The 27,217-nt window shown below is 43.7% G+C and overlaps 1 protein-coding gene across 5 annotated transcripts in view; it reads right to left on the bottom strand.

Annotated features, from left to right (window-relative positions):
• FHIP1A (FHF complex subunit HOOK interacting protein 1A) overlaps positions 1-27,217 on the bottom strand; it is a 329,740-nt gene that overhangs the window by 9,895 nt on the left and 292,628 nt on the right. For all 5 annotated transcript variants that reach the window (XM_070386654.1, XM_070386651.1, XM_070386650.1 and 2 more), the window contains 2 exons: positions 3,856-4,034; positions 3,225-3,363 (listed from right to left, as the gene is read on the bottom strand). In XM_070386654.1, coding sequence (XP_070242755.1) covers positions 3,225-3,363; positions 3,856-4,034 — 318 coding nt within the window. The remainder of the gene's footprint in view (positions 1-3,224; positions 3,364-3,855; positions 4,035-27,217) is intronic.

The raw sequence follows: 27,217 nt of genomic DNA, 5'->3' as shown, positions 1-27,217 counted from the left end.
TTTCAAACTTACTCTTTCCCCGAAAGGGCTTTTTGTGGATCATTTATCTAGCTTGATCCATGAGTTTTAAGTGTCATCGCTAAGCCTCATTTACCCAGCTTCAACCCAAGAATTAACACTGTCTTCACTGATGAAGACGGGGGCATGCCCAGTGAGGGAGGCAGAAGCCCAGCAGAAGTCCTGGCAGTGGTTCTGTCCCAGCAGCATAGAGAACTCATGGTTCTTTCCTTGAGTCAAACTCAACTCAAAAACAAGGAGACTCAAGTTATGGTCCCTACCTGGCAACCAGCTAGTCACATAATGGCTCGGTTTCCTTTTCCGTAAAATGGAAATAATACCTACCTGACCCCTCCAGAACTAGCAGTCAGTGAAAGGACTCTATACGTAAATAACAGAAAATACCACCTTTGTGGTTTGGAATTTGTATTTGAGCGAAACATGAAATGCCTGGCAAGTGGCTGGGGTTCACAGACCACGAGGCTCGAGAGTGACACTGTTTCAGCACAGAAGTCCACCCAGACTGATCAAAGCGTTAGTGAGGAGGCTGGTTTCACCTGGGCCTGCGTGACGGGGCAGCTCAGGCTGCAGGTCCATGAACCATACACCCCTTGGAAAATGGCCCAGTGTGCAGGCACAGCACCCAGAGGAGAAGTAGGAAGGAAAGGAAGTATAAATGCCAGAACCGGGAGTGGCTTCCTAAACTGTTGCCCTGGGTCTGAAAGGCCACAGCAAACGGTTGTCAGGATACTGCTGGAAGACTGGAGAAGTTAGAGAAGTGAGTTACCCTGCACCTCCGCAATGGCGTCAGACAAGGAGCACAGACACTAGACTCCCCAGTATGCGCCTCTCACGGGATTCTGATCGCTCGCTGTTCTGCGCCCCTGTGAGAACCAGGCTCCCAGGCCCATCTCATCTATAAGCAATCATATCACACACGAGTCAGTTTGTACAAGGGACAGAGACCTTGGTCATTCTGTGAGTTGAAAGATTTTTAAAGTTGAAGGGAGCTGTCACTTTGCAAACCTGAAAGAGGTTAATTAGGAGGTTAATCTGAAAAACTCCATCAAAGGGGAGTCTTCTATCCCAAGAGACACTTCCTACAAGTCAACGTCCCCTGAGAGTCACAGGCCTTAGAAATCATCCGCCACAGCTGCCTAACTGACCACCTTATGAGGCGGAAACAAGAGCCCCTGGGCACATATCCAGCAGCCACCACCGTCACACAGTCTGAAGCCAGGACGGAGCACAGGGTTTCAGGGACCCCTCCACCCCAAGCCCACCACCGTCACCAGGATTGTGTGGGTCCAGGAGGCCGGTCAGGGCATAAGCCCTCAGGCTCTCTGAACCAGGCACCTGGCCGACCTCTCTGGGCCAATACCTTCAGCCTCCTTCTATGAAAACGAGCTAACAGTACCTTGCATGTCCACTGCACACTGCTGTCTGAAAAGGAAAACTGTCTATGAAGGCACCTTGCAAACTGCAAAGTACAAATAAAGACCAAGCCCAGAGCACAGCACAAGACTTGAGTTGCCTTCTGTCTGGAGGCTGCACATGGCCATGATCCCGCATCCCATGATCATCCCATCCGGGGTCGGGGGGTCTGCTCCACTCCTGCAGCTGGGCTGACCCAGTGGCTTGGCCGACAATGCAGCAGAATCAACCTGTTAGGTGGGGGGGTCCCCATCTGGGGCTTCAAGAGACTGTGTCTTCTGCTCCCGCTACCTGACAGCCATGAAGCTGCCAAGCCAGGGCAAACCCACTGGATGATGAGTAACACAGACCCTCATCACCCCATCGCCCCAGCCAGCAGCCACCGGTGTGAGCCAGGCCATCCCAGACGCCCAGCCACACTGAGCAAGTGCTGCCAGCGTCAGCCATGCTCACCCAGAGCAGCAGATCAACCTGGCAACCACACAGACTCATGAGCGTGTGGGATCACTGTATCTGGAGTCTTTTGCGGTGGTTTATTATGCACAAAAGCTAACTGGCACACCGCTCCCGCAGGGTGAGTCACAGCAGCATGCCCCCTGCCAGGAGGGACAAGCCACCAGGCTGACGGGCATGAGGCTAGCAGAGGCCGCAGGGAACCTGCAGCCCACCTTCCACAGACGGGGGCTCCCCTCCATCCAAGACTGGCCACCTGCTCTTCTCCATGGCCTGTGCTTGAAGCCTCCCCCTCACTTCACCAGGGGCACAGGGCTCCCTTTCTCTCAGAGTCTGTCTTGTAGTGTTCTAATCACCTTTCACACCCTGAATTCTGCAGTCAGAAAGAACTCAAGAGACAGAAGACAAAGCTTCACTTGAGAGTCGAGGCCTAAGTCCCATGAAGACAAGTAACCAAGAACAGACAGCTACACGGTGGCCAGGGCGTGCCGTCAGAGGGCCGGGCCTTCCCAGCTTCCCTCAGTGGTGTAACACTGCTCTGAATTACATTCCTGCTTCTCACTCCACATCTTGTTTCCCATCACGTGCTTTAGCCCAGACCAACAGCCCTGCTCTCTGTTGTCCACCAGCCACAGAGAAGCCTGACTTGTCTCAAGGGAGATGAACAGAAGCCAGCTCAGGAAGAGAGACAGCTGTTGTCAAATCTGTGTGACCAGAGCTTAATCAAGGCTGGGCAGCCCTTTCCCCAGGCCCCGTGGCCAGTCCTCGGGTTCCTGTGCCACCTGATCGGCCAGCCCTCCAGAGCCCATGGAAAGGCATCTTGGAAGGTTTAAGGTGCACATAAACTTTACTTCTCTTGCTCCAGATGAACGGCTTTCACCTTCTGGAGCCCAGATGAACGGCTTTCACCTTCTGGAGCCCTGAAGCACATTTATTTGGGGCTCAAAAGTCTCTGAAAACACAATAAATAAAATGGATGCCCTCCTTGGGGTAGCACCAACCAAACAATATGCACATAAGGCTTCTTTCTGGCCCACACGTGCCAAGTCATTCATTCTAGAAACAGCTCCCACATCAGTCCTGCCCTGAACTACCCTACGTTAGGAAAACAAATGCCTTGCTAGAGCCTCCAAAGTGGGACCAGGCTGCGTATGGGTGGAGCAGACCTTCCTTTTGGTGTAAGGACACTCAGGGTGAAAAGGGAAATATTTTCTGAGATTTTTTTTTTCTTTTGAGATGCTTTTAGCATCCAGGAGCTGGTGCAGCACCCAGGACCCCAAGTCGGGAAGCTGGGGGAACAGGAGCTGCTGACAGGGAGGGACAGGGGAGGACCCGCTGACCTTTGGTGGGTGTCTCGGGGCTCGGATCGGAGAGGTCCACGCGGAAGAGCAGGTATTGCTGGGCCTGTATGAGGAGGCCAGGGAAGTCTCTCTCCACAGAGGCGAACTGTTCAATCTTATTCTTCACAGACGCGAGGACCTGTTAAAACCAGCACTAATGACTCTAATACTTCAGCACGGAGTTCTGCTCTGAGTTATCAGGACATCTGTCAGGCACAGCCCCCACTGCAGGAACGACAGGGTTTTAACTGCCTGGGTGTTCTGGGGGGAGTGGTGCTCTCAAAACATCAAATCAAACAAGCTTCGAATCTTCAGTTTGTCTAGAATGATCCACACAACCAGCGTGAAAGTACTGGGCTGGAGAGCAAATGAGAACAGGGGAGAGGGGCGGGACCGGGGGCTAGGGGCGGGGCCGGGCCCTTGCATCTGCCACGCCTCCGCAGGTGTGCGCAGGCGCACAGGGCAAGGCGGGGCAGGGGGCGGGGCCTGTGCATCAGCCAGGCCTCTGGCAGCAGGTGTGCGCAGGCATACAGGGCGAAGCGGGGCAGGGGGCTGGGCCTGTGCATCAGCCGGGGTCCCCAGCAGGTGTGGGCAGGGCAGGGGCAAGGCGGTACCTGGGGCCGGGCGGTACCTGGTACAGGGAGCGCACGCTGGGCTGGAAGACCATGTTGGTGTTGAGCAGGAAGGAGCGCAGGAGGGGCTGCGGGTAGCTGGCCAGCTGTGTGATGATGCCAATGAGCAGCAAGTTCACGTGCAGCGAGTTCTCCAGCATGTTCTCCAGCTTGGATAAGACGACGCTGATGAACGGGCCTGTGGAAGGACACAAGGCTCAGGGCCGGCTGGGCACAGGGGCAGTCTCTCCTGAAAACCAAGGAGTCAGGGGGACCACCGCGGGGCCACTGGGGGCAAATGAAGTTCAGACAAGTGCGGCTGAGGTGACCAGGTCGCCTGGTACCTCAAAAGCAAACCACAAGACATACCAACCGCCACAAAAACAAAGCAGAAACCCGTGCTTTGGGAGCTAGTATTTTGACTCTGTGAGCAGTTTTAATACTTTGAAAATTATCATGGACCTTAGAAAAAATGACCAGTGATTTAATTTTTAAAACCAAAATGTACTTTTCATACTATTTCTGTATCTCTTGGGGCTGCCAATGCTTTAAAACATGGCACTCTTCATTCCCTAATGGTGCGGGCTATAGCCAACAGTGCCAAGACTGCAGCCCGCCAGGCTCCTCTGTCCATGGAATTCTCCAGGCAAGAACTGGAGTGGGTTGCCATTCCCTTTGCAGCGGATCTTCCCCACCCAGGGATCCAACCCATTTCTCCTGTGTCTCCTGCACTGCAGGCAGATTCTTCACCCACTGAGCCATCAGAGAAGCCCTCATGCTATATAGGCTGTCATGCAAACATTCAGTCAGTTCAGTTCAGTTCAGTTGCTCAGTCGTGTCCGACTCTTTGCGACCCCAAGAATCGCAGCATGCCAGGCCTCCCTGTCCATCACCAACTCCCGGAGTTTACTCAGACTCACGTCCATCGAGTCAGTGATGCCATCCTGCCATCTCATCCTCTGTCGTCCCCTTCTCTTCCTGCCCCCAATCCCTCCCAGCATCAGAGTCTTTTTCAATGAGTCAACTCTTCGCATGAGGTGGCCAGAGTACTGGAGTTTCAGCTTTAGCATCATTCCTTCCAAAGAAATCCCAGGGCTGATCTCCTTCAGAATGGACTGGTTGGATCTCCTTGCAGTCCAAGGGACTCTCAAGAGTCTTCTCCAACATCACAGTTCAAAAGCATCAATTCTTCAGCGCTCAGCTTTCTTCACAGTCCAACTCTCACATCCATACGTGACCACTGGAAAAACCATAGCCTTGACTAGACGAACCTTTGTTGGCAAAGTAATGTCTCTGCTTTTCAATATGCAAACATTAGCAGCCATCAAAAGTTTAAGTAACAAAGTCTTCCTGCTGTTAAAGAATAGCAAACACCTACAAACTATGTTTGCCAACAGCAGCATTGAGAAGGGGGTGGGGGCTGTCCATCCCCCACAAGCACCAGAGAAAGACTCTTGCCAATATCACTATATGGAAGAAAAAAGACTGTACTCCCAATGCAGAGGGCCCAGGTTCTATCCCTGATCAGGGAACTAGATCCCTCCTACCATAATAAAGACCCAGCGCAGCCAAATAAATATTTAAAAAAAAAAAAAAAAAGAAGATGAGAGGTGAAGGAGGCCTTGGCTATAATTTTAGACCCACAACTTTAAGTTGTGGAGGGGAGGGACTCAGTGCTCAGTTTGGAGAACTGGAGTCTGGTGTATCCAAGTTTCCTTAAACAAGAAATTCCCTAAGACCATAAAAGCAGTTCATTAAAAAAAAAAAAAAAATAGACAAAAAGAAGCTTCAACTAACTTGGGTCACTAGAAAAATAATATGATTTCCATTTGAGTTGATTGAAGACAAGGAAAATCCAGAAAATAAATCTGGCATTAATAAAATTACTTGAAGATATTTTCCGTTTTCACCAAAAAAGTGGTCCATTAAGCAAAATCAATGAGAATTTTCTGTTTCCCCCAGTGGAGCTATTGATGATGCCTCTAAACCATGGCATGTTTTTGACAAAAGCACATAACCCCTGATGAATAAACATGCCTTGTGAAGATTTCACCAACATTAATTTGGGTTTAACAAATACTCCATCACAAGGTGCTTCGTTCACAAGCCTTGGCAGTGAGAGCGGGTAAACCTTTCTAAGAAGGCAGACGCTGTCTGTGAAAAAGTACTCGCAATTGTAGGTTCTGCCACTACAAACACAGATGCTGTCTCTAAGGCACCTTAGAGCCCAGGAGAGACATCTTGCATCTGGGTGTCAAGACTGGCCCCAACTTCCCCTTCCCTGGGAGGGGGCAGAGCTCCTGAGTCACTTTTCATGGCACAGGGAGGTCAATGAATTCTTCGAATAGAGAGCTCCTGCTTACAAAACAAAGCTGGGAGAGATTGCCAAACACATTCAGAAACTCTGGATTGCAATACCACTATGACAGCATCTTGATGGGGTTCCACCAAGAACCCCCAAAATGTCACCAGCAGCTCTACTTAATTCTAGTCTTCCAGACACATCTGCCAGGGGAAGGCTGCTGTCCTCACTCCCCAACCCCGACCTGGGCTCATGCCCACCCCGGCCCCGCTCCCCTGCAGTCCCTGGGACTCAGCATCTGTTTCCTTCCAGAGGAACAGAGACAGGTGGCTCAGATGACACTTGGGTGGGAAGAGTCTCCTTAAAACGTATCTCCTTGGACTTCCCTGGTGGTACAGTCAATAGGAATCCACATGCCATGAATAAACGTGCCTTATGAAGATTTCACTAACGTTAATACAGTTTAACAAGACATACTTCATCACAAGATACTTCATTCAGAAGCCTTGGTAGCGGAGAGGGTAAACCCAAGGGACACGCGTTTGAGCCTTGGTCCGGGAAGATCCTCCATGCTCTAGGGCAGCTGAGCCTGTGCACCACAGCTCCTAAGCCTGTGCTCTAGAGCTCCGGAACCATGATACAGGCTGCAACTACTGGAGCCCGCGTGCCTAGAGCCCATGCTGCAAAGCAAGAGAAGACACCGCAATGAGAAGTCTCTGCACCACAACGAAGAGGAGGCCCTGCTCACTGCAATGAGAGAAAGCCTGCGCAGCAACAGAGACCCAGTGCAGCCAAAATAATTAAAAACATCTCCTTAACGAGCGCCCTCAACCTCCCGGCCATCCTACAAACACAAAAGCCGCACGGCCCAGCACTCCTGTCAGGGAGGAACCCCAGCCTGCACCACGCCTGGGAGAGTCCGTCATCACTGTCTCACTTCAACAACAGAGCATCAGGCCAAGGTCAGCAGACTGTCATTATAATCCACTAACCCCATCAACTACAGCTTCTTAGGCATGTGCAATAAGAAACATATATTAAACCCTTTCAAGTTCCTGTTTTATTCAAGTTCCTGTTTGATTCTAGCACTTTCAAAAAACCTCCTGAGTGAAATGCAGGAGGAAGGGGAAACAGGCAAGCAGCTGAAAATGAGAAAACTCGGTTACAGTTCAGAAAGCCACTGGGAATGTGGGAATGAGCCACTGTGGGAATGAGGGTTGTATTTTTTCCCCTTCCAGAAGACAGATAAACTTCACACCCATAACATACTGAATTTTCAGAACAACGAATGATATGCCATCCCCTTCTCTCCCCTCAGGCCCTCTTCCCCTGCTTCAGTGACCCCCGCCCTGACCGGTGCTTCCTAACTCCAAGAGCCGCCACCATCATTCTGAGCCTCAGCTCCGCCGACTCCCCCTGGGAACCACCTCCCGAACGCAGACCGTCACCTCCACCTCCCCTGCCTGAGGTCGGTCTCCTCACTTGTCTGGGGTTCAACAACAGTTTTTCTATTTTAATAAAGATTAAAATGATTTAAAATTTTTCTTCTTCTAAGAGTACAGGGGTATAAAATAAAGAATAGGCCTCCTGCCAGAGGCAACTCCTGTTAACAGATCCAAGTGCATTCTTCCAGCAATGTTTCATGTATATAATAAACTATAATAATTGAGTTATCATTAAAAACATGAATCACTTATTATGTGCCAGGCAGTGTTGTAAGCACTTTTCATGTATTGACTTACTTAAATATTCACAACAACCCTACAAAGTGTGTTTATGGTTGAGTTGGCCAAAAAAGTTCACCTGGGTTTTTCCATAAGATGTGACCCAATTGAACTTTTTGGCCAACCCAAAAGTTATCCCCAGGCTGCAGTCCATGGGTCGCAAGACTTGGATATAACTTAGCAGCTAAACCACCACCACCAAAGACGATGCAGAATGTCACGTGCACAGTGAGTAAACGGGGTCACAATTTTCATTCAGGCCATCTGTTTCCAGCGTCGATACTCTTAACCAACACACGGTCCTGCTTCCCAGGGCGAGAGTGTGTGTGTGTGCGGGGAGCGAGCTCCGCCTCTGGCAAAGGTCATGAGGAAGGAGGCTTGGCATACGCAAAGGCGGGATCAAGCCTCAGGAGTCTCCCTGGAAATTCTCGAGCAATCTACCCCCAAAACCAGAGTCTGCCTACTTTCTGCTTTGTGCTTTCACCTACACCTCTGACTTTATGGGGGGCTGTCCCCCACTACCTCTCTCTGAAAAAAGAGTTAGCTTACAGCTCCAGTTAATAATTCCTGGGTGTGACAGTGTTTAACCTACAAACTCCTTTGGAAATCGTCTAGCCTGCCTGAATAGGTTTTTCCGGCCACATGTGATTGTTCAGAGCCTCCCAACTGTGAGAGGCAGGAGATGTTCTAAACTGTCTAAACACAGATTCTTTTGAGTAGTTAAAAGATTGATTAGAAATTGTATTGGTGAAGGGATTTTCACTTGTTGGGCCAATGTTTGCTGCTAAGTCTCCATATCCCTTACCTGCTGTGTCCCTGGCAGTGTATTGATTAATATAGTTGGTGTAAGTAGTAGCTTTAATGTTTGTAACCTGGGACCCTTGAGTTAATTCTTCTTCTTGTTATAGCCCACCACACCTTTGCGCTGTAGGAATGCAAGTTTATCTAATGCTTTTGGAGGGTGGCTCCTGACCAATCACCTTTAGAGAAAAATAAGTTTTCTGAAGAAAAGGTCTTAAAATGTTAACAGGCCTCCGGGCCAGAAGATGATGCAAATCACCTAACTTTTGCATATGCTAAGTTTGCAGGAAGAAAGCCTGGCTTGCTGCCTGACTCTACCCCTTCCCCCATTATCCTCTATGCATAACTTAAGGTATAAAAACTACTTTGGAAAATAAAGTACGGGCCTTGTTCACCGAAACTTGGTCTCACCATGTCGTTCTTTCTCTTACCTTCTGGCTGAATTATTCAGCCTCTTTTCTTCACTGAATTTTCCTACTGAGCTATCCTTATTTCAACCGCTTTTCTCCACTAAATTTCCTCACTGAGCTATCCTCATTCTATTACTCTTTATATCCTTAATTAACATTTAATTAAGCAATTGTTTCCTGATCTTCGCCGACGCAGTCTCTCCTTCGAATACCCTGGATCAGCCGGAGCTGGTCCCCGACAGGTGGCGCCCGAGACAGGGATTTTCGAAGGTAAGCTCCCCAAAGCAATCAGGGCCACCAGCCCTATTGCTCCCCGTTCTCGGAACAACTGGGTCACCAGCCCTCTTGTTCCCCCACGGAGCAGTTTGGGTGACCAGCCCTACTGCTCCTCCTCGAAACAGTTTGGGCCATCAGCCTACTGTTCCTCCCGGGACAATCTGGGTCACCAGCCCTATTGTTCTTCCAGGGCTCGGGACGGCTAGGACCCCACTCGAGGGTGCCGCGGACCCCCCTGTAGGATAGACAGGGCGAGAGGAGCGGGAAGTGTTGAAAGTGTTAAAGAGTTAGACTTAGAGAGAGAAAACGGTTTCTGAAGTTAAAAGGCCAAAGAAGAGCCTGATCTTTTAAAAGCTAAAAGCTTTATCTTCTATTATACTTAATTTTCTGACATGGGTAACACTGAAACTAAGAATGGCAACTCTTTATACAAGTAATCTTGAAACTGTTAAAGAGGCTACTGTTAATTTAGATACTTGGGTGAAGGTAAAAAAACAACTAAAAACTTATCCTATAAATATGATTAAAAATGTTCTGGACCCTCGTCATGAGGCTGTGGGATAGTCTATGGGAGAGGCTATAGCGGTGGATGGTAGTGGGTCTCCACCTTCTGCGCAGATCATATTTTCTGCCATTGATGAAGAAAATGAGGGAGACTGTGCTCTACCTCCGGAGGAAGGAGAGGGCTTACAGGACGCTGCGGCCGGGCACCCTGGAGAGCCCCCTCCCCCTCTACACAAACCTTTAAAAATTTATCCAACAATTTCTGATTTAAGGCGACTACTACACCTCCGCTTGCACCTCCCAGGGCCTAAAAATTCCCCAGTTTACATCCAAAGTCTCCCAGAGCATTGCCTAAAGCTGAAAAAGATAAAAAAGATTTCTTTTAAACACAGGAGCTTTTAAAAAATACACAATATACAGAGCCTGCTCCTTGAAGAAAACCCCCCAGGGGGCCTCACCTAAGCAAAAAAAATAAATAAATAAATAAAAAAAAAAAAAAAAAAAAAAAAAAAAAAGTGAAAAAGAAAAAAGGAAAGAAAATAGAGAAAGATCTAAAGATAGAGAAAAAGCTAAAGAGTGAAAAGGAGAGAGGAACAGAGAAGGAAGGAATCAGGGAACGCAGCAAGATTGAGAAAGGAAGAAAGGAAGTTAGAAAAAGAGATAGAAAGAGAGAGAGAGAGACTAAGAGACGCTGTGACCAGGTGCCCTGGCGAGCTCCCTCCCCCTCTGCGCAAACCTTAAAAAAAAAAAAAAAAAAAAAGTATCCACCACTTTCTGATTTAAGGCCATTGCTGCCGCCTCCGTTTGCGCCTTCCAGGGCCCAAGAGTTCCCCACTTTGCCCCCAAAGCCTCTCAAAGTGTTGTCTAAGCCTGAGGAAGATAAAAAGTTTTTTGAACAGTGGAGATATTAAAACAGACTGCGTGCACAATATGCAGAGCGCGCTCTTTGGAGAAAACCCCCTCAGGGGGGTCTCACCCAGGCTAAGAAAAAAGCGGACAGTAAAGGGATTTAGCAACAATATTAACCCCTGATATGCTCCGATTCCAATGGGAGTGGCTGGCCCCCTGCCTGAGGGCATTGTAGGACTTGTGCTAGGGTGTAGCTCGCTTTATGGTGTGGTAGATTCTGATTATATTGGAGAAATTACGGTGCAAATTTATAAAGGTCAAAGAATAACACAGTGTTTGCTTTTACCTTATCAGGCAGGAAAAAACTTGACTTCTTAGGCTAAGAGCCACAGAGCGTTTAGATCTAGTGATCTAGCTTTTTGGGTGCAGGAAATTACAGCTCCAGGGCCTTTAAAAGATCTTTTAATTCAAGAAAATAAAATGTCAGGGCTATTAGACACAGGAACAGACGTCTCTTAACATTTCTGGGAAAGACTGACCCAGCTCCTGGCCAACACATACTACTGAAAATGAGTTGAGATTAGAGAAACTGGTATGCGGGTGGGAATGCTGTAGAGAAAAAGGTGAGGGAGAGTTTAAAACCTTGAAGAGTAGTGAGTTCCCGTTGCTGGAAGTATTCAAGCAAATATTAGATGGTTGCTTGTCATCTAAAAAGCTATAGACCAGATTTAGGTTACAAAACGATAACTGGAGAAGCCTATAAAGATGTTGTGCAACACCTGTTTACTTGCTTCTCATATTTAGGTCGGCCAAAAGTTTTAAAAAACTGATAATGCCCCTTTGAAGCTGCAGAGATTGTTTACTAACTTTAAATGGTTTCAAAAAATTATTAGGGGACATTAATTGGATATGCCCACATTTAAAACTGACTACTGCAGATTTAAAGCCTTTGTTTAATTGCTTAAAAAGCGATCCTAATTCCAGTTCTAAGAGAAAGTTGACTAATAAGACAGACGGCTCTTGTTAAAGTAGATGAGACTTTAAATGATCAGTTAATTAGGATTAATATTACCAAAAGATGAGATTAAATTATTCTTGCCATAAAACATACACCTACAGGGTGCTTGTGACAAAAAGGCCCATTGGTTCCATCTACCAGTAACCCCAAGAAAAATAGTTTTATCTTATCCCAGCTTGGTGGCACAATTAATTATAAAAGGAGGAAAAAAGAAGTGTGGAACTTTTTAGAAAAGAAGTAGCAAATATAATAATTTCACTCAATAAGGATCAACTGCAAGTCTTTTATGAAATAGTGATAATTGGCAAGTTGTCCTGATAGATTTCAGGGGTCAAATTTTGTTTCATTTGCCCTCAAGCCCCCACAGTAGTTAAAAGTTCAAAAATGTTAGATTGGCAGTTTGAGGATACCTGTGGAACTTTCCAAGCCTATGTAGTTCCTACGCTCCCCTTTACCCTATGGGGGAGGGACGGGCTGTCTCAAATAGGAGATACTCAGAGAAGGGTTTTCTCAATTTCTTAGTTATCAACAGGTGGTACAATTAACAATACTTTATATATTGTTGTAAATACGTAATATAAATATATTTGCCTAACTACAGTTTGCCTAATTAGGTATGGGTATAAATAAAACATAATAAAGGTATACCTAATTCTATTTATAGATCTATACTTACTTAATTTGTATATAAATCAATATATGTATTATATATATACTGTATAATTAAATGTATATTGCAGTAATATAATGTATGTGGCTGATATTAATTGGTATGGATTGATGTGCTGTGATGATATATGTTCTGTATGCTGTATAATTATATATGTGTGACATGTATTATTACAGTACATTGGTTTGTGTTGGTTGGTATTGGCTGTGTAATCATGTTGTATTGCTGTAATATATATGAATTGATATATTAATTATAAGATTAATTCAAGTATATTGATTTATATATATTGTATGTCAATAAGTTTATACTTGTTGCCATATATAAATACATTTTGCATTTAGGTATATCTGTATACTAAAATGAGATAAGGAGGTTATACATTTATTATTTAAATTTATAGAGACCTAAACATTAGACCTAAATTAACATATCTCTAAATTTATATTGTTAAAATGTAAATTTTAAAAAAAAAAAATTAAATTGACAACTGCTTGACAATTCCTTTGCCATAAAACCCCCATAGGTGTAATTGGGGTAACTAGACAAAAAATTGGTTTTATAGTAAAACGGTCCCTAGAGTGGGTCCATATTCCTGCTCAAACTAAAAAAAAGTAGTGGCTTCTTATCCAGGATTGATAGCTACTTTGATATTAAAGGAAAAAAAAGCAGAACATTGGATTATTTGGTAAAGAGCCATCAGAAATTGTAATCCCATATAATAAGGAACAACTTGATGCTCTTCTAATGTTTGATAAAATTGGCAGATTGCTATAGGAAACTATTTTGGTCAAAATTTTTGCATCATTTACCTCGCATGTTTTGCTGAATTTTATATCCAGACATCCAGTTATTTTTTCTGTCAGATGTAAACAATCTCCTATTCCAAATGCTCAAATAGTTTTTACTGATGGGTCAGCAGACGGTAAAGCCTCCATAGTTACTAAAAATCACCAAAAGGTTTTAGAAACACAAGAAACTTCAGCTCAAAGCGCTAAAATAACAGCAGTCATAGAGGCTTTTCCTATGTTTGCAGATGAGGAATTTAACCTTTATTCTGATTCTCAGTATATTGTCAGGTTGTTTCCACACATTGAAACTGCGGTTTTGCCTGAAAATAAAACTACCATATTTCATTTGTTAACTAAATTACAGCAACAAATTTGGAAAACAAATAAAATATTTTTCATTGGACACATTTGGGCTCATTCCAGATTGCCCGGCCCTTAAAATGCCTTTAATGATTTGGCTAACTTGTTAACCAGAAATACAGTGGCTACTGTGATTGAGGAGGCCAGAGCCTCTCACTTACTTCATCATCAATACGCTACTGCTTTAAGATATCAATTCCAAATTCCCAGAGAGACTGCTCGAGAAATTGTGCGTTCTTGCTTATATTGCCCCACTGTTTATAATAGTCTACCTATGGGAGTTAATCCTCGCGGTCTCAAACCTAACGTACTCTGACAAATGGATGTAACTCATGTCTCTTCATTTGGAAAACTGTCCTTTGTTCTTTAACTGTAGACACCTTTTCTCATTTTATTATTACAACTGCTCGTACCGGAGAAGCAGTTAAAGATGTAATACAACATTTCTTTACTTGTTTTTCATATTTGAGCCTGCTAAAAGCTCTGAAAACTGACAATGCTCCTGCGTCTAAGTCTTTTCAGGAATTTTGTATAAAGTTTCAAATTAAACATAATACAGGCCTCTCTTATAATCCCCAGGGACAGGCCATTGTTGAAAGAGCGCATCAAACATTAAAAATCCAAATTCAAAAACTAAAAGAAGGGGAGTTTAAGTATAGTTCTCCCCATCAAATCTTGCAACTTGCTCTTTTCGTAATAAATATTCTAAATACAGATCTGGCTGGAACTACTGCAATGTTTCGTCATTGATGCCTGGAGCAATTAAATGCAAAACCATTAGTCAAATGGAAGGACCTCCTCTCAGGACAATGGAAGGGTCCTGACCCATTATTAACTAGCAGTTGAGGATGTGCTTGTATTTTTTTCCACAGGATGCAGATTCTCCAATTTAGATCCAGGACAGGTTGATTCGCCATGTTGCAGACCCCAGACATCCAGTTCCCCATTGCTTCAATCACAAAAAAGAGGAGCCCGCCTGAAGGGGAGGCAAGATAAACATCGAGATCCCGGTGGGACCGACGGGCTGCTGCTGCAGCAAACTCCAACCAGAAAATAATTCTACTTATTCTGTTTTGGCTTGTCTACCCTCTCCTTATGTTTTTTCTCTTTACCAATGATTCTGGAAAACTTAATGTACATGTGACTTTCACTGGTGGACCCAATGCAGTGACTTGTGAACAATGCGTGCTCTCATCTTGTTTAAACCCTCAATATAATGTTTGCTCTTTGGTAGTGTTACAATGTCCACCTTATCTTATGATGTAACCACTTATTGATATGTTAACTATAGTCTTGCTGTGTTACAACAACTACAAGATTTAATGTGATCATGAAGATTTAATGTGATCACGACGATCTGTGGGCTTACTTATTTTAGGAATATCAGCTTTAATAGCAGCAATTGCTTCTGTTACTGTGGCAGCAATATCATTGACTCAACAAGTACATACTGCCCAATATGTTGATACTATGTCTAAAAATGTTTCTTTAACTCTAGCAACACAGGAAACTATAGACAGAAAATTGGAGATGAGAGTAGATGCCTTAGAAGAGGCAATAATGCATATTGGGACTGAGTTACAGGCTTTAAAAGGAAAAATGGCTCTGTCTTGCCACGCTGATTACCGTGGATATGTGTGACATCTTTAAAGGTAAACAGACAGATTATGAATGGGAAAAAATAAAAAATCATATCTCAGGTGTTTGGAACAGCTCTGACATTGGCCTGGACTTAGGGAAACTTCATAATCAAATACAGACCCTGGAACACTCTCGACTGGATTTTACCACCGCTGGAGCAGCTAATGACTTATTTCACACCTTCTCTAACTTTACTTCTGGAAAAAACATTCTGTCTAATATCCTGGATTGGTGCTGGTGCTTTAATTTTGCTTCTCATAATCATTCTTCCTTGTATTGTCAGGATTCTTCGGCAGAACATTCAAAAGCTCGCGACTGAGCTGCCTCTGGCTGTTTTAAGAAATAAAAAGGGGGAGATGCGGGGAGCGAGCTCCGCCTCTGGCAAAGGTCATGAGGAAGGAGGCTTGGCATACGCAAAGGCGGGATCAAGCCTCAGGAGTCTCCCTGAAATTCTCGAGCAATCTACCCCCAAACCAGAGTCTGCCTACTTTCTGCTTTGTGCTTTCACCTACACCTCTGACTTTACGGGGGCTGTCCCCACTACCTCTCTCTGAAAAAAGAGTTCTTACAGCTCCAGTTAATAATTCCTGGGTGTGACAGTGTTTAACCTACAAACTCCTTTGAAAATCCTCTAGCCTGCCTGAATAGGTTTTTCCGCCACATGTGATTGTTCAGAGCCTCCCAACTGTGAGAGGCAGGAGATGTTCTAAACTGTCTAAACACAGATTCTTTTGAGTAGTTAAAAGATTGATTAGAAATTGTATTGGTGAAGGGATTTTCACTTGTTGGGCCAATGTTTGCTGCTAAGTCTCCATATCCCTTACCTGCTGTGTCCCTGGCAGTGTATTGATTAATATAATTGGTGTAAGTAGTAGCTTTAATGTTTGTAACCTGGGACCCTTGAGTTAATTCTTTTTCTTGTTATAGCCCACCACACCTTTGCGCTGTAGGAATGCAACTTTATCTAATGCTTTTGGAGGGTGGCTCCTGACCAATCACCTTTAGAGAAACATAAGTTTTCTGAAGAAAAGGTCTTAAAATGTTAACAGGCCTCCGGCCAGAAGATGATGCAAATCACCTAAGCTTTTGCATATGATAAGTTTGCAGGAAGAAAGCCTGGCTTGCTGCAAGACTCTACCCCTTCCCCATTATCCTCTATGCATAACTTAAGGTATAAAAACTACTTTGAAAATAAAGTGCGGGCCTTGTTCACCGAAACTTGGTCTCACCATGTCGTTCTTTCTCTTACCTTCTGGCTGAATTATTCAGCCTCTTTTTCTTCACTGAATTTTCCTACTGAGCTATCCTTATTTCAACCGAATTTCTCCACTAAATTTCACTGAGCTATCCTCATTCTATTACTCTTTATATCCTTAATTAACATTTAATTGAACAGTTTGGGCCATCAGCCTACTGTTCCTCCCGGGACAATCTGGGTCACCAGCCCTATTGTTCTTCCAGGGTTCGGGACGGCTAGGACCCCACTCAGGGTGCAGCGGACCCCCTGTAGGATAGACAGGGCGAGAGGAGTGGAAGTGTTGAAAGTGTTAAAGAGTTAGAGAGAGAAAACGGTTTCTGAAGTTAAAAGGCCAAAGAAGAGCCTGATCTTTTAAAAGCTAAAAGCTTTATCTTCTATTATACTTAATTTTCTGACATGGGTAACACTGAACTAAGAATGGCAACTCTTTATACAAGTAATCTTGAAACTGTTAAAGAGGCTACTGTTAATTTAGATACTTGGGTGAAGGTAAAAACAACTAAAAACTTATCCTATAAATATGATTAAAAATGTTCTGGACCCTCATCATGAGGCTGTGGGATAGTCTATGGGAGAGGCTATAGCGGTGGATGGTAGTGGGTCTCCACCTTCTGCAGATCATATTTTCTGCCATTGATGAAAAAATGAGGGAGACTGTGCTCTACCTCCGGAGGAAGGAGAGGGCTTACAGGACGCTGTGTCGGGCACCCTGGAGAGCCCCTCCCCTCTACACAAACCTTTAAAAATTTATCCAACAATTTCTGATTTAAGGCGACTACTACACCTCCGCTTGCACCTCCAGGGCCTAAAAATTCCCAGTTTACATCCAAAGTCTCCCAGAGCATTGCCTAAAGCTGAAAAAGATAAAAAAAATTTCTTTTAAACACAGGAGCTTTTAAAAAATACACAATATACAGAGCCTGCTCCTTGAAGAAAACCCCTCAGGGGGCCTCACCCAAGCAAAAAATAAATAAATAAATAAAAAGAAAAAAAAAAAAAAAAAAAAAAAGTGAAAAGAAAAAAAGAAAATAGAGAAAGATCTAAAGATAGAGGAAAAGCTAAAGAGTGAAAGGAGAGAGGAACAGAGAAGGAAGGAATCAGGGAACGCAGCAAGATTGAGAAAGGAAGAAAGGAAGTTAGAAAAAGAGATGAAAGAGAGAGAGAGAGACTAAGAGACGCTGTGACCAGGTGCCCTGGCGAGCTCCCTCCCCTGGCAAAACCTTAAAAAAAAAAAAAAAAGTATCCACCACTTTCTGATTTAAGGCCATTGCTGCCGCCTCCGTTTATGCCTTCCAGGGCCCAAGAGTTCCCCACTTTGCCCCAAAAGCCTCAAAAGTGTTGTCTAAGCCTGAGGAAGATAAAAAGTTTTTTGAACAGTGGAGATATTAAAACAGACTGTGTGCACAATATGCAGAGTGCTCTTTGGAGAAAACCCCCTCAGGGGGGTCTCACCCAGGCTAAGAAAAAAGCGGACAGTAAAGGGATTTAGCAACAATATTAACCCCTGATATGCTCCGATTCCAATGGGAGTGGCTGGCCCCCTGCCTGAGGGCATTGTAGGACTTGTGCTAGGGTGTAGCTCGCTTTATGGTGTGGTAGATTCTGATTATATTGGAGAAATTACGTTGTGCAAATTTATAAAGGTCAAAGAATAACACAGTGTTTGCTTTTACCTTATCAGGCAGGAAAAAACTTGACTTCTTAGGCTAAGAGCCACAGAGCGTTTAGATCTAGTGATCTAGCTTTTTGGGTGCAGGAAATTACAGCTCCAGGGCCTTTAAAAGATCTTTTAATTCAAGAAAATAAAATGTCAGGGCTATTAGACACAGGAACAGACGTCTCTTAACATTTCTGGGAAAGACTGACCCAGCTCCTGGCCAACACATACTACTGAAAATGAGTTGAGATTAGAGAAACTGGTATGCGGGGTGGGAATGCTGTAGAGAAAAAGGTGAGGGAGAGTTTAAAACCTTGAAGAGTAGTGAGTTCCCCGTTGCTGGAAGTATTCAAGCAAATATTAGATGGTTGCTTGTCATCTAAAAAGCTATAGACCAGATTTAGGTTACAAAACGATAACTGGAGAAGCCTATAAAGATGTTGTGCAACACCTGTTTACTTGCTTCTCATATTTAGGTCGGCCAAAAGTTTTAAAAAACTGATAATGCCCCTTTGAAGCTGCGGAGAGATTGTTTACTAACTTTAAATGGTTTCCAAAAATTATTAGGGGACATTAATTGGATATGCCCACATTTAAAACTGACTACTGCAGATTTAAACCCTTTGTTTAATTGCTTAAAAAGCGATCCTAATTCCAGTTCTAAGAGAAAGTTGACTAATAAGACAGACGGCTCTTGTTAAAGTAGATGAGACTTTAAATGATCAGTTAATTAGGATTAATATTACCAAAAGATGAGATTAAATTATTCTTGCCATAAAACATACACCTACAGGGTGCTTGTGACAAAAAGGCCCATTGGTTCCATCTACCAGTAACCCCAAGAAAAATAGTTTTATCTTATCCCAGCTTGGTGGCACAATTAATTATAAAAGGAGGAAAAAGAAGTGTGGAACTTTTTAGAAAAGAAGTAGCAAATATAATAATTTCACTCAATAAGGATCAACTGCAAGTCTTTTTATGAAATAGTGATAATTGGCAAGTTGTCCTGATAGATTTCAGGGGTCAAATTTTGTTTCATTTGCCTCAAGCCCCCACAGTAGTTAAAAGTTCAAAAATGTTAGATTGGCAGTTTGAGGATACCTGTGGAACTTTCCAAGCCTATGTAGTTCCTACGCTCCCCTTTACCCTATGGGGAGGGGACGGGCTGTCTCAAATAGGAGATACTCAGAGAAGGGTTTTCTCAATTTCTTAGTTATCAACAGGTGGTACAATTAACAATACTTTATATATTGTTGTAAATACATAATATAAATATATTTGCCTAACTACAGTTTGCCTAATTAGGTATGGGTATAAATAAAACATAATAAAGGTATACCTAATTCTATTTATAGATCTATACTTACTTAATTTGTATATAAATCAATATATGTATTATATATATACTGTATAATTAAATGTATATTGCAGTAATATAATGTGTGTGGCTGATATTAATTGGTATGGATTGATGTGCTGTGATGATATATGTTCTGTATGCTGTATAATTATATATGTGTGACATGTATTATTACAGTACATTGGTTTGTGTTGGTTGGTATTGGCTGTGTGCGTGTTGTATTGCTGTAATATATATGAATTGATATATTAATTATAAGATTAATTCAAGTATATTGATTTATATATATTGTATGTCAATAAGTTTATACTTGTTGCCATATATAAATACATTTTTGCATTTAGGTATATCTGTATACTAAAATGAGATAAGGAGGTTATACATTTATTATTTAAATTTATAGAGACCTAAACATTAGACCTAAATTAACATATCTCTAAATTTATATTGTTAAAATGTAAATTTTAAAAATTAAATTGACAACTGCTTGACAATTCCTTTGCCATAAAACCCCCATAGGTGTAATTGGGGTAACCAGACAAAAAATTGGTTTTATAGTAAAACGGTCCCCTAGAGTGGGTCCATCTTCCCGCTCAAACTAAAAAAGTAGTGGCTTCTTATCCAGGATTGATAGCTACTTTGATATTAAAGGAAAAAAGCAGAACATTGGATTATTTGGTAAAGAGCCATCAGAAATTGTAATCCCATATAATAAGGAACAACTTGGTGCTCTTCTAATGTTTGATAAAAATTGGCAGATTGCTATAGGAAACTATTTTGGTCAAAATTTTTGCATCATTTACCCTCGCATGTTTTGCTGAATTTTATATCCAGACATCCAGTTATTTTTTCTGTCAGATGTAAACAATCTCCTATTCCAAATGCTCAAATAGTTTTTACTGATGGGTCAGCAGACGGTAAAGCCTCCATAGTTACTAAAAATCACCAAAAGGTTTTAGAAACACAAGAAACTTCAGCTCAAAGCGCTAAAATAACAGCAGTCATAGAGGCTTTTCCTATGTTTGCAGATGAGGAATTTAACCTTTATTCTGATTCTCAGTATATTGTCAGGTTGTTTCCACACATTGAAACTGCGGTTTTGCCTGAAAATAAAACTACCATATTTCATTTGTTAACTAAATTACAGCAACAAATTTGGAAAACAAATAAAATATTTTTCATTGGACACATTTGGGCTCATTCCGGATTGCCCGGCCCTTAAAATGCCTTTAATGATTTGGCTAACTTGTTAACCAGAAATACAGTGGCTACTGTGATTGAGGAGGCCAGAGCCTCTCACTCACTTCATCATCAATACACTACTGCTTTAAGATATCAATTCCAAATTCCCAGAGAGACTGCTCAAGAAATTGTGCGTTCTTGCTTATATTGCCCCACTGTTTATAATAGTCTACCTATGGGAGTTAATCCTCGCGGTCTCAAACCTAACGTACTCTGACAAATGGATGTAACTCATGTCTCTTCATTTGGAAAACTGTCCTTTGTTCTTTAACTGTAGACACCTTTTCTCATTTTATTATTACAACTGCTCGTACCGGAGAAGCAGTTAAAGATGTAATACAACATTTCTTTACTTGTTTTTTCATATTTGAGCCTGCTAAAGCTCTGAAAACTGACAATGCTCCTGCGTCTAAGTCTTTTCAGGAATTTTGTATAAAGTTTCAAATTAAACATAATACAGGCCTCTCTTATAATCCCCAGGGACAGGCCATTGTTGAAAGAGCGCATCAAACATTAAAAATCCAAATTCAAAAACTAAAAGAAGGGGAGTTTAAGTATAGTTCTCCCCATCAAATCTTGCAACTTGCTCTTTTCGTAATAAATATTCTAAATACAGATCTGGCTGGAACTACTGCAATGCTTCGTCATTGATGCCTGGAGCAATTAAATGCAAAACCATTAGTCAAATGGAAGGACCTCCTCTCAGGACAATGGAAGGGTCCTGACCCATTATTAACTAGCGGTCGAGGATGTGATTGTATTTTTCCACAGGATGCAGATTCTCCAATTTAGATCCAGGACAGGTTGATTCGCCATGTTGCAGACCCCCAGACATCCAGTTCCCCCATTGCTTCGATCACAAAAGAGGAGCCCGCCTGAAGGGGAGGCAAGATAAACATCGAGATCCCGGTGGGACCGACGGAGCTGCTGCAGTGCGAACTCCAACCAGAAAATAATTCTACTTATTCTGTTTTGGCTTGTCTACCCTCTCCTTATGTTTTTCTCTTTACCAATGATTCTGGAAAACTTAATGTACATGTGACTTTCACTGGTGGACCCAATGTAGTGACTTGTGAACAATGCATGCTCTCATCTTGTTTAAACCCTCAATATAACGTTTGCTCTTTGGTAGTGTTACAATGTCCACCTTATCTTATGATGTAACCACTTATTGATATGTTAACTATAGTCTTGCTGTGTTACAACAACTACAAGATTTAATGTGATCACGACGATCTGTGGGCTTACTTATTTTAGGAATATCAGCTTTAATAGCAGCAATTGCTTCTGTTACTGTGGCAGCAATATCATTGACTCAACAAGTGCATACTGCCCAATATGTTGATACTATGTCTAAAAATGTTTCTTTAACTCTAGCAACACAGGAAGTTATAGATAGAAAATTGGAGATGAGAGTAGACGCCTTAGAAGAGGCAATAATGCATATTGGGACTGAGTTACAGGCTTTAAAAGGGAAAATGGCTCTGTCTTGCCACGCTGATTACCGGTGGATATGCGTGACATCTTTAAAGGTAAACGAGACAGATTATGAATGGGAAAAAATCAAAAATCATATCTCAGGTGTTTGGAACAGCTCTGACATTGGCCTGGACTTAGGGAAACTTCATAATCAAATACAGACCCTGGAACACTCTCGACTGGATTTTACCACCGCTGGAGCAGCTAATGACTTATTTCACACCTTCTCTAACTTTACTTCTGGAAAAAACATTCTGTCTAATATCCTTGGATACATCGCTGCTGGTGCTTTAATTTTGCTTCTCATAATCATTCTTCCTTGTATTGTCAGGATTCTTCGGCAGAACATTCAAAAGCTCGCGACTGAGCTGCCTCTGGCTGTTTTAAGAAATAAAAAGGGGGAGATGCGGGGAGCGAGCTCCGCCTCTGGCAAAGGTCATGAGGAAGGAGGCTTGGCATACGCAAAGGCGGGATCAAGCCTCAGGAGTCTCCCTGGAAATTCTTGAGCAATCTACCCCCAAAACCAGAGTCTGCCTACTTTCTGCTTTGTGCTTTCACCTACACCTCTGACTTTACGGGGGGCTGTCCCCCACTACCTCTCTCTGAAAAAAGAGTTAGCTTACAGCTCCAGTTAATAATTCCTGGGTGTGACAGTGTTTAACCTACAAACTCCTTTGGAAATCGTCTAGCCTGCCTGAATAGGTTTTTCCGGCCACATGTGATTGTTCAGAGCCTCCCAACTGTGAGAGGCAGGAGATGTTCTAAACTGTCTAAACACAGATTCCTTTGAGTAGTTAAAAGATTGATTAGAAATTGTATTGGTGAAGGGATTTTCACTTGTTGGGCCAATGTTTGCTGCTAAGTCTCCATATCCCTTACCTGCTGTGTCCCTGGCAGTGTATTGATTAATATAATTGGTGTAAGTAGTAGCTTTAATGTTTGTAACCTGGGACCCTTGAGTTAATTCTTTTTCTTGTTATAGCCCACCACACCTTTGCGCTGTAGGAATGCAACTTTATCTAATGCTTTTGGAGGGTGGCTCTGACCAATCACCTTTAGAGAAAATAAGTTTTCTGAAGAAAAGGTCTTAAATGTTAACAGGCCTCCGGGCCAGAAGATGATGCAAATCACCTAACTTTTGCATATGCTAAGTTTGCAGGAAGAAAGCCTGGCTTGCTGCCTGACTCTACCCCTTCCCCCATTATCCTCTATGCATAACTTAAGGTATAAAAACTACTTTGGAAAATAAAGTGGGGCCTTGTTCACCGAAACTTGGTCTCACCATGTCGTTCTTTCTCTTACCTTCTGGCTGAATTATTCAGCCTCTTTTCTTCACTGAATTTTCCTACTGAGCTATCCTTATTTCAACCGCTTTTCTCCACTAAATTTCCTCACTGAGCTATCCTCATTCTATTACTCTTTATATCCTTAATTAACATTTAATTAAGCAATTGTCTCCTGATCTTCGCCGACGCCGCCTCTCCTTCAATACCCTGGATCAGCCGGGCTGGTCCCGACATGTGTGTGTGTGTGTCTGTGTGTGTGTCTACCTCCTGGTGCTTTTTTAAAACAAATGATAAAATGACAGTACTGTCCACACACTGTTCAGCCTCTCGTATTTTGCGCTGCAGTGTCTCCCCCAGAGACTATGCCGTATCACCATGCACAGAGCCATCCTGTTCATTCACAAGACATCCGGTTGCCAGGGGTGTGACATGAGCAAAACAGTCCCCTACTGGTGGACGCTTGGATGACTTCTATGTAACGCTGCAATGAGCATCTCTGTGTACGCACCTCGGCCCATCGTGTGACCACAGCTGTGAAAATGCTTCTGGAAACACTATTACTCCTGCATTCTGAACCCAGATACAATGACAAGTCTCTTAGTTGGATCTTCCTGGCACCAGCCTCTCCTCACTCCAGTGCTCTCTCCACAGTCTTCAACTCTGGCCTTTCCAAACAGGAATCTGATCACATCACTCACCCACTCTGACGGGGAATCTTCAGGGCCTGGAGCACAAGCCCGCACTCCTCAGCGTGGCCTGAGGGCTCCCTGAGTCAGCGTACACCAGTCCTGTGGCTTCCTCTCTACTCCCAAGATCCAGGCCTTGTCACCCGTCATGTGGCGGCAGGCTCCTTTTGTTCACCTGCTGTTTCCCCTGCCTGACTGTCGTTCTCAGCTGCTTGTACCCAGAAGCTTCTCTTCTCTATGGCCCCGCTCTGTGAAGCCTTTCCCACTCCCCACACTGGGCCTCCATAGGATCTGGATACTATGACTAATAATACATTTCTCACGAAGAGCATACAGTTCTTTGCTGATGTCCCCTCTGAAAGTCTACAAATCCCTTCATTTCTGAGTCCTTAGCACTACAAGATTGCTGAATGCACAAATAAATAAAATAAATTAGATAAATGAAATGGAATGCTTTGATTTAGCTGAGTAGTAAGTTCATTTCTGCAGAAATTAGGATTCCATGGAGAGTGCATGGTAAGTCACTTCAGTCATGTCCGACTTTTTATGACCCCATGGACTGTAGCTCTCCAGTCTCCTCTGCCCATGGGATTCTCCCGGCAAGAATACTGGAGTGAGTTGCCGTTTCCTCCTCCAGGAGATCTTCCTGACGCAGGGGTTGAACCCGTATCACCTGCGGCTCCGCACTGCAGGCGGATTCTTTACCACTGAGCCACCAGGGAAGCCCTCCATGGAGAGAGGGAAGTTAAATCAAATGTTGCAGAACAAACTCAGAAGTTTGGACATGACAAAGTTCACATACATGGAGAGAGGAAAGAAGCTGTACAAGGTTCAAAGGAGGAAACAGGTGAGGTTTTAGTTAAAATTACCTATATGTATCCAAATCTCAGATTATGGTTTGTTGATTTTCAGGTGTACCATATTCAAAATATTGATGTTACTTAATATGTGATTTATTAGATTTGTTTTTGGTCCTAAGCTAACTATGTGGATCACAACAAACTGTGGAAAATTCTGAAAGAGATAGGACTACCAGACCACCTCACCTGCCTCCTGAGAAACCTATATGCAGCTCAAAAAGCAACAGTTAGAACCAGACGTGGAACAATGGACTGGTTCAAAATTGAGAAAGGAGGATGTCAAGGCTGTATAGTGTCACCCTGCTTGTTTAACTTCCATGCAGAGTACAACATGTGAAATGTCAGGCCCAATGAAGCACAAGTTGGAATCAAGATTATCGGGAGAAAGAAATATCAATAATCAGGTACGCAGATGATACCACCCTTAGGGCAGAAAGCAAAGAGGAATTAAAAAGCCTCTTGATGAAAGTGAAAGAGGAGAGTGAAAAAGCTGGCTTAAAACTCAACATCCAGAAAACTAAGACTGTGGCATCCGGTCCCATCACTTCATGGGAAATAGATGGAGAAACAACGGCAAGTGACAGACTTTATTTTCTTGGCTCCAAAACCACTGCACTGAGTGACTACAGCCATGAAATCAAGACGCTTGCTCCTTGGGAGAAAAGCTATGACGCCCTAGATAGTATGTTAAAAAGCAGAGACACTACTTTACCGACAAAGGTCCATCTAGTCAAAGCTATGGTTTTTCCAGTAGTCATGTATGGATGTGAGAGTTGGACCATAAAGAAGGCTGAGCACTGAAGAATTGATGCTTTCTAACTATGGTGCTGGAAGAGACTCTTGAGACTGCAAGGAGATCAAACCAGTCCATCCTAAAGGAAATCAGTCCTGAGTATTCACTGGAAGGACTGATGCTGAAGCTGAAACTCCAATACTTTGGCCACCTGATTCGAAGAGCCCACTCACTGGAAAAGACCCTGATGCTGGGAAAGATTGAAGGCAGGAGGAGAAGGGGATGACAGAGGACGAGATGGTTGGCTGGCATCACTGACTTACTGGACATGAGTTTGAGTAAGCTCCAGGAGATGGGGAAGGACAGGGGAGCCTGGTGTGTTACAATCCATGGGGTCACAAAGAGTTGGACAAGACTCAGGGACAGAACAACAATACTTTGTTTCTTCAATTTACTTAGAGCCCAGGGACAAAGCTCCTTTGTCAGAAGACTAGTATTCTAAAGAGCAATCTTCACTAGCAGTGGGTAGTCCTGCTGTCCTGGAGAACATAGCAGGCAAATTGGAAGTCCTGCTGAATGAGAGCAGACGGGGTACCCGGAGGGCAGAGCTGATGTTAGCTCTGTCCTTCCTCCCAGCAAAATCCGCCTCACCCTCAGTGGGCCAGGGCCCTCATGCTCCCCACCCTCCCTTATCAACTGGGAAAAGCCAGATTACCTAATCCTTTTTACTTATGATTGACTGATTGAATTTTAATTAAAACCCATTTACACTGAAATGTTATCTCAGCTAGAACTTCAAGCCTTTTAATTGTGGAATTAAAAGCCCTCTCCCTGTTTAAACAAATTTTCAGCCATCAGTAAATAGATGAAGAAATGTTGGAGGAGGTGGAAGAGGGTGCTGAGATCATGTCAGCCAACCTGGTTGGACCCGAAGATTCTGTGACTTCATGTAATCTGGGTGATCCAAGCAGGTGGGAAGGGGGCGTGGTCCTTCCCCACCAAGCTGTCCCCTCCTGGCCGGGGAAGGACGAGCCTCAGCTGAGGCTGCTGGGGGCTGCCTGTGGCGACAGTAATGACACAGCCCACCCTCCACCCCCAGGATCACATTCAGTTGTCCCAGGGTTAGGACACCACGGCCACTTGGCTGAAAGTCCCAGAGTCAGGAGTCCCCAGAGGCCTGACTCCAAGGCCGGTCTGTCCCTCTGGGATGCTGGCTCCTTCAGAACCCTCTCCTCTAACTGAACACCTCTCAGGGGTCCCACCTCAGCTGCCCCCAGGCCTGAGGAACCTCCCTCTGTGCTGGTTCCCTCTGTGCCATGATTTCCAGATTCAGACTGTAAAAGCAGGACCCTGTGGGGCCTTCCCAGGACAGACCTCCCCCATGTCTCCTGCCTGCCTCTTATCTGCAGAGAAACTTTAGCCAAAGAAAAAAATTAATCAGAAAACTGCAAAAGCAAAGGAAAATAATCAAGCAA

This window comes from Bos mutus, chromosome 17 (assembly GCF_027580195.1).
Source record: "Bos mutus isolate GX-2022 chromosome 17, NWIPB_WYAK_1.1, whole genome shotgun sequence".
NCBI lineage: Eukaryota > Metazoa > Chordata > Mammalia > Artiodactyla > Bovidae > Bos > Bos mutus.
This window is presented reverse-complemented; position numbering and strand designations above follow the sequence as displayed.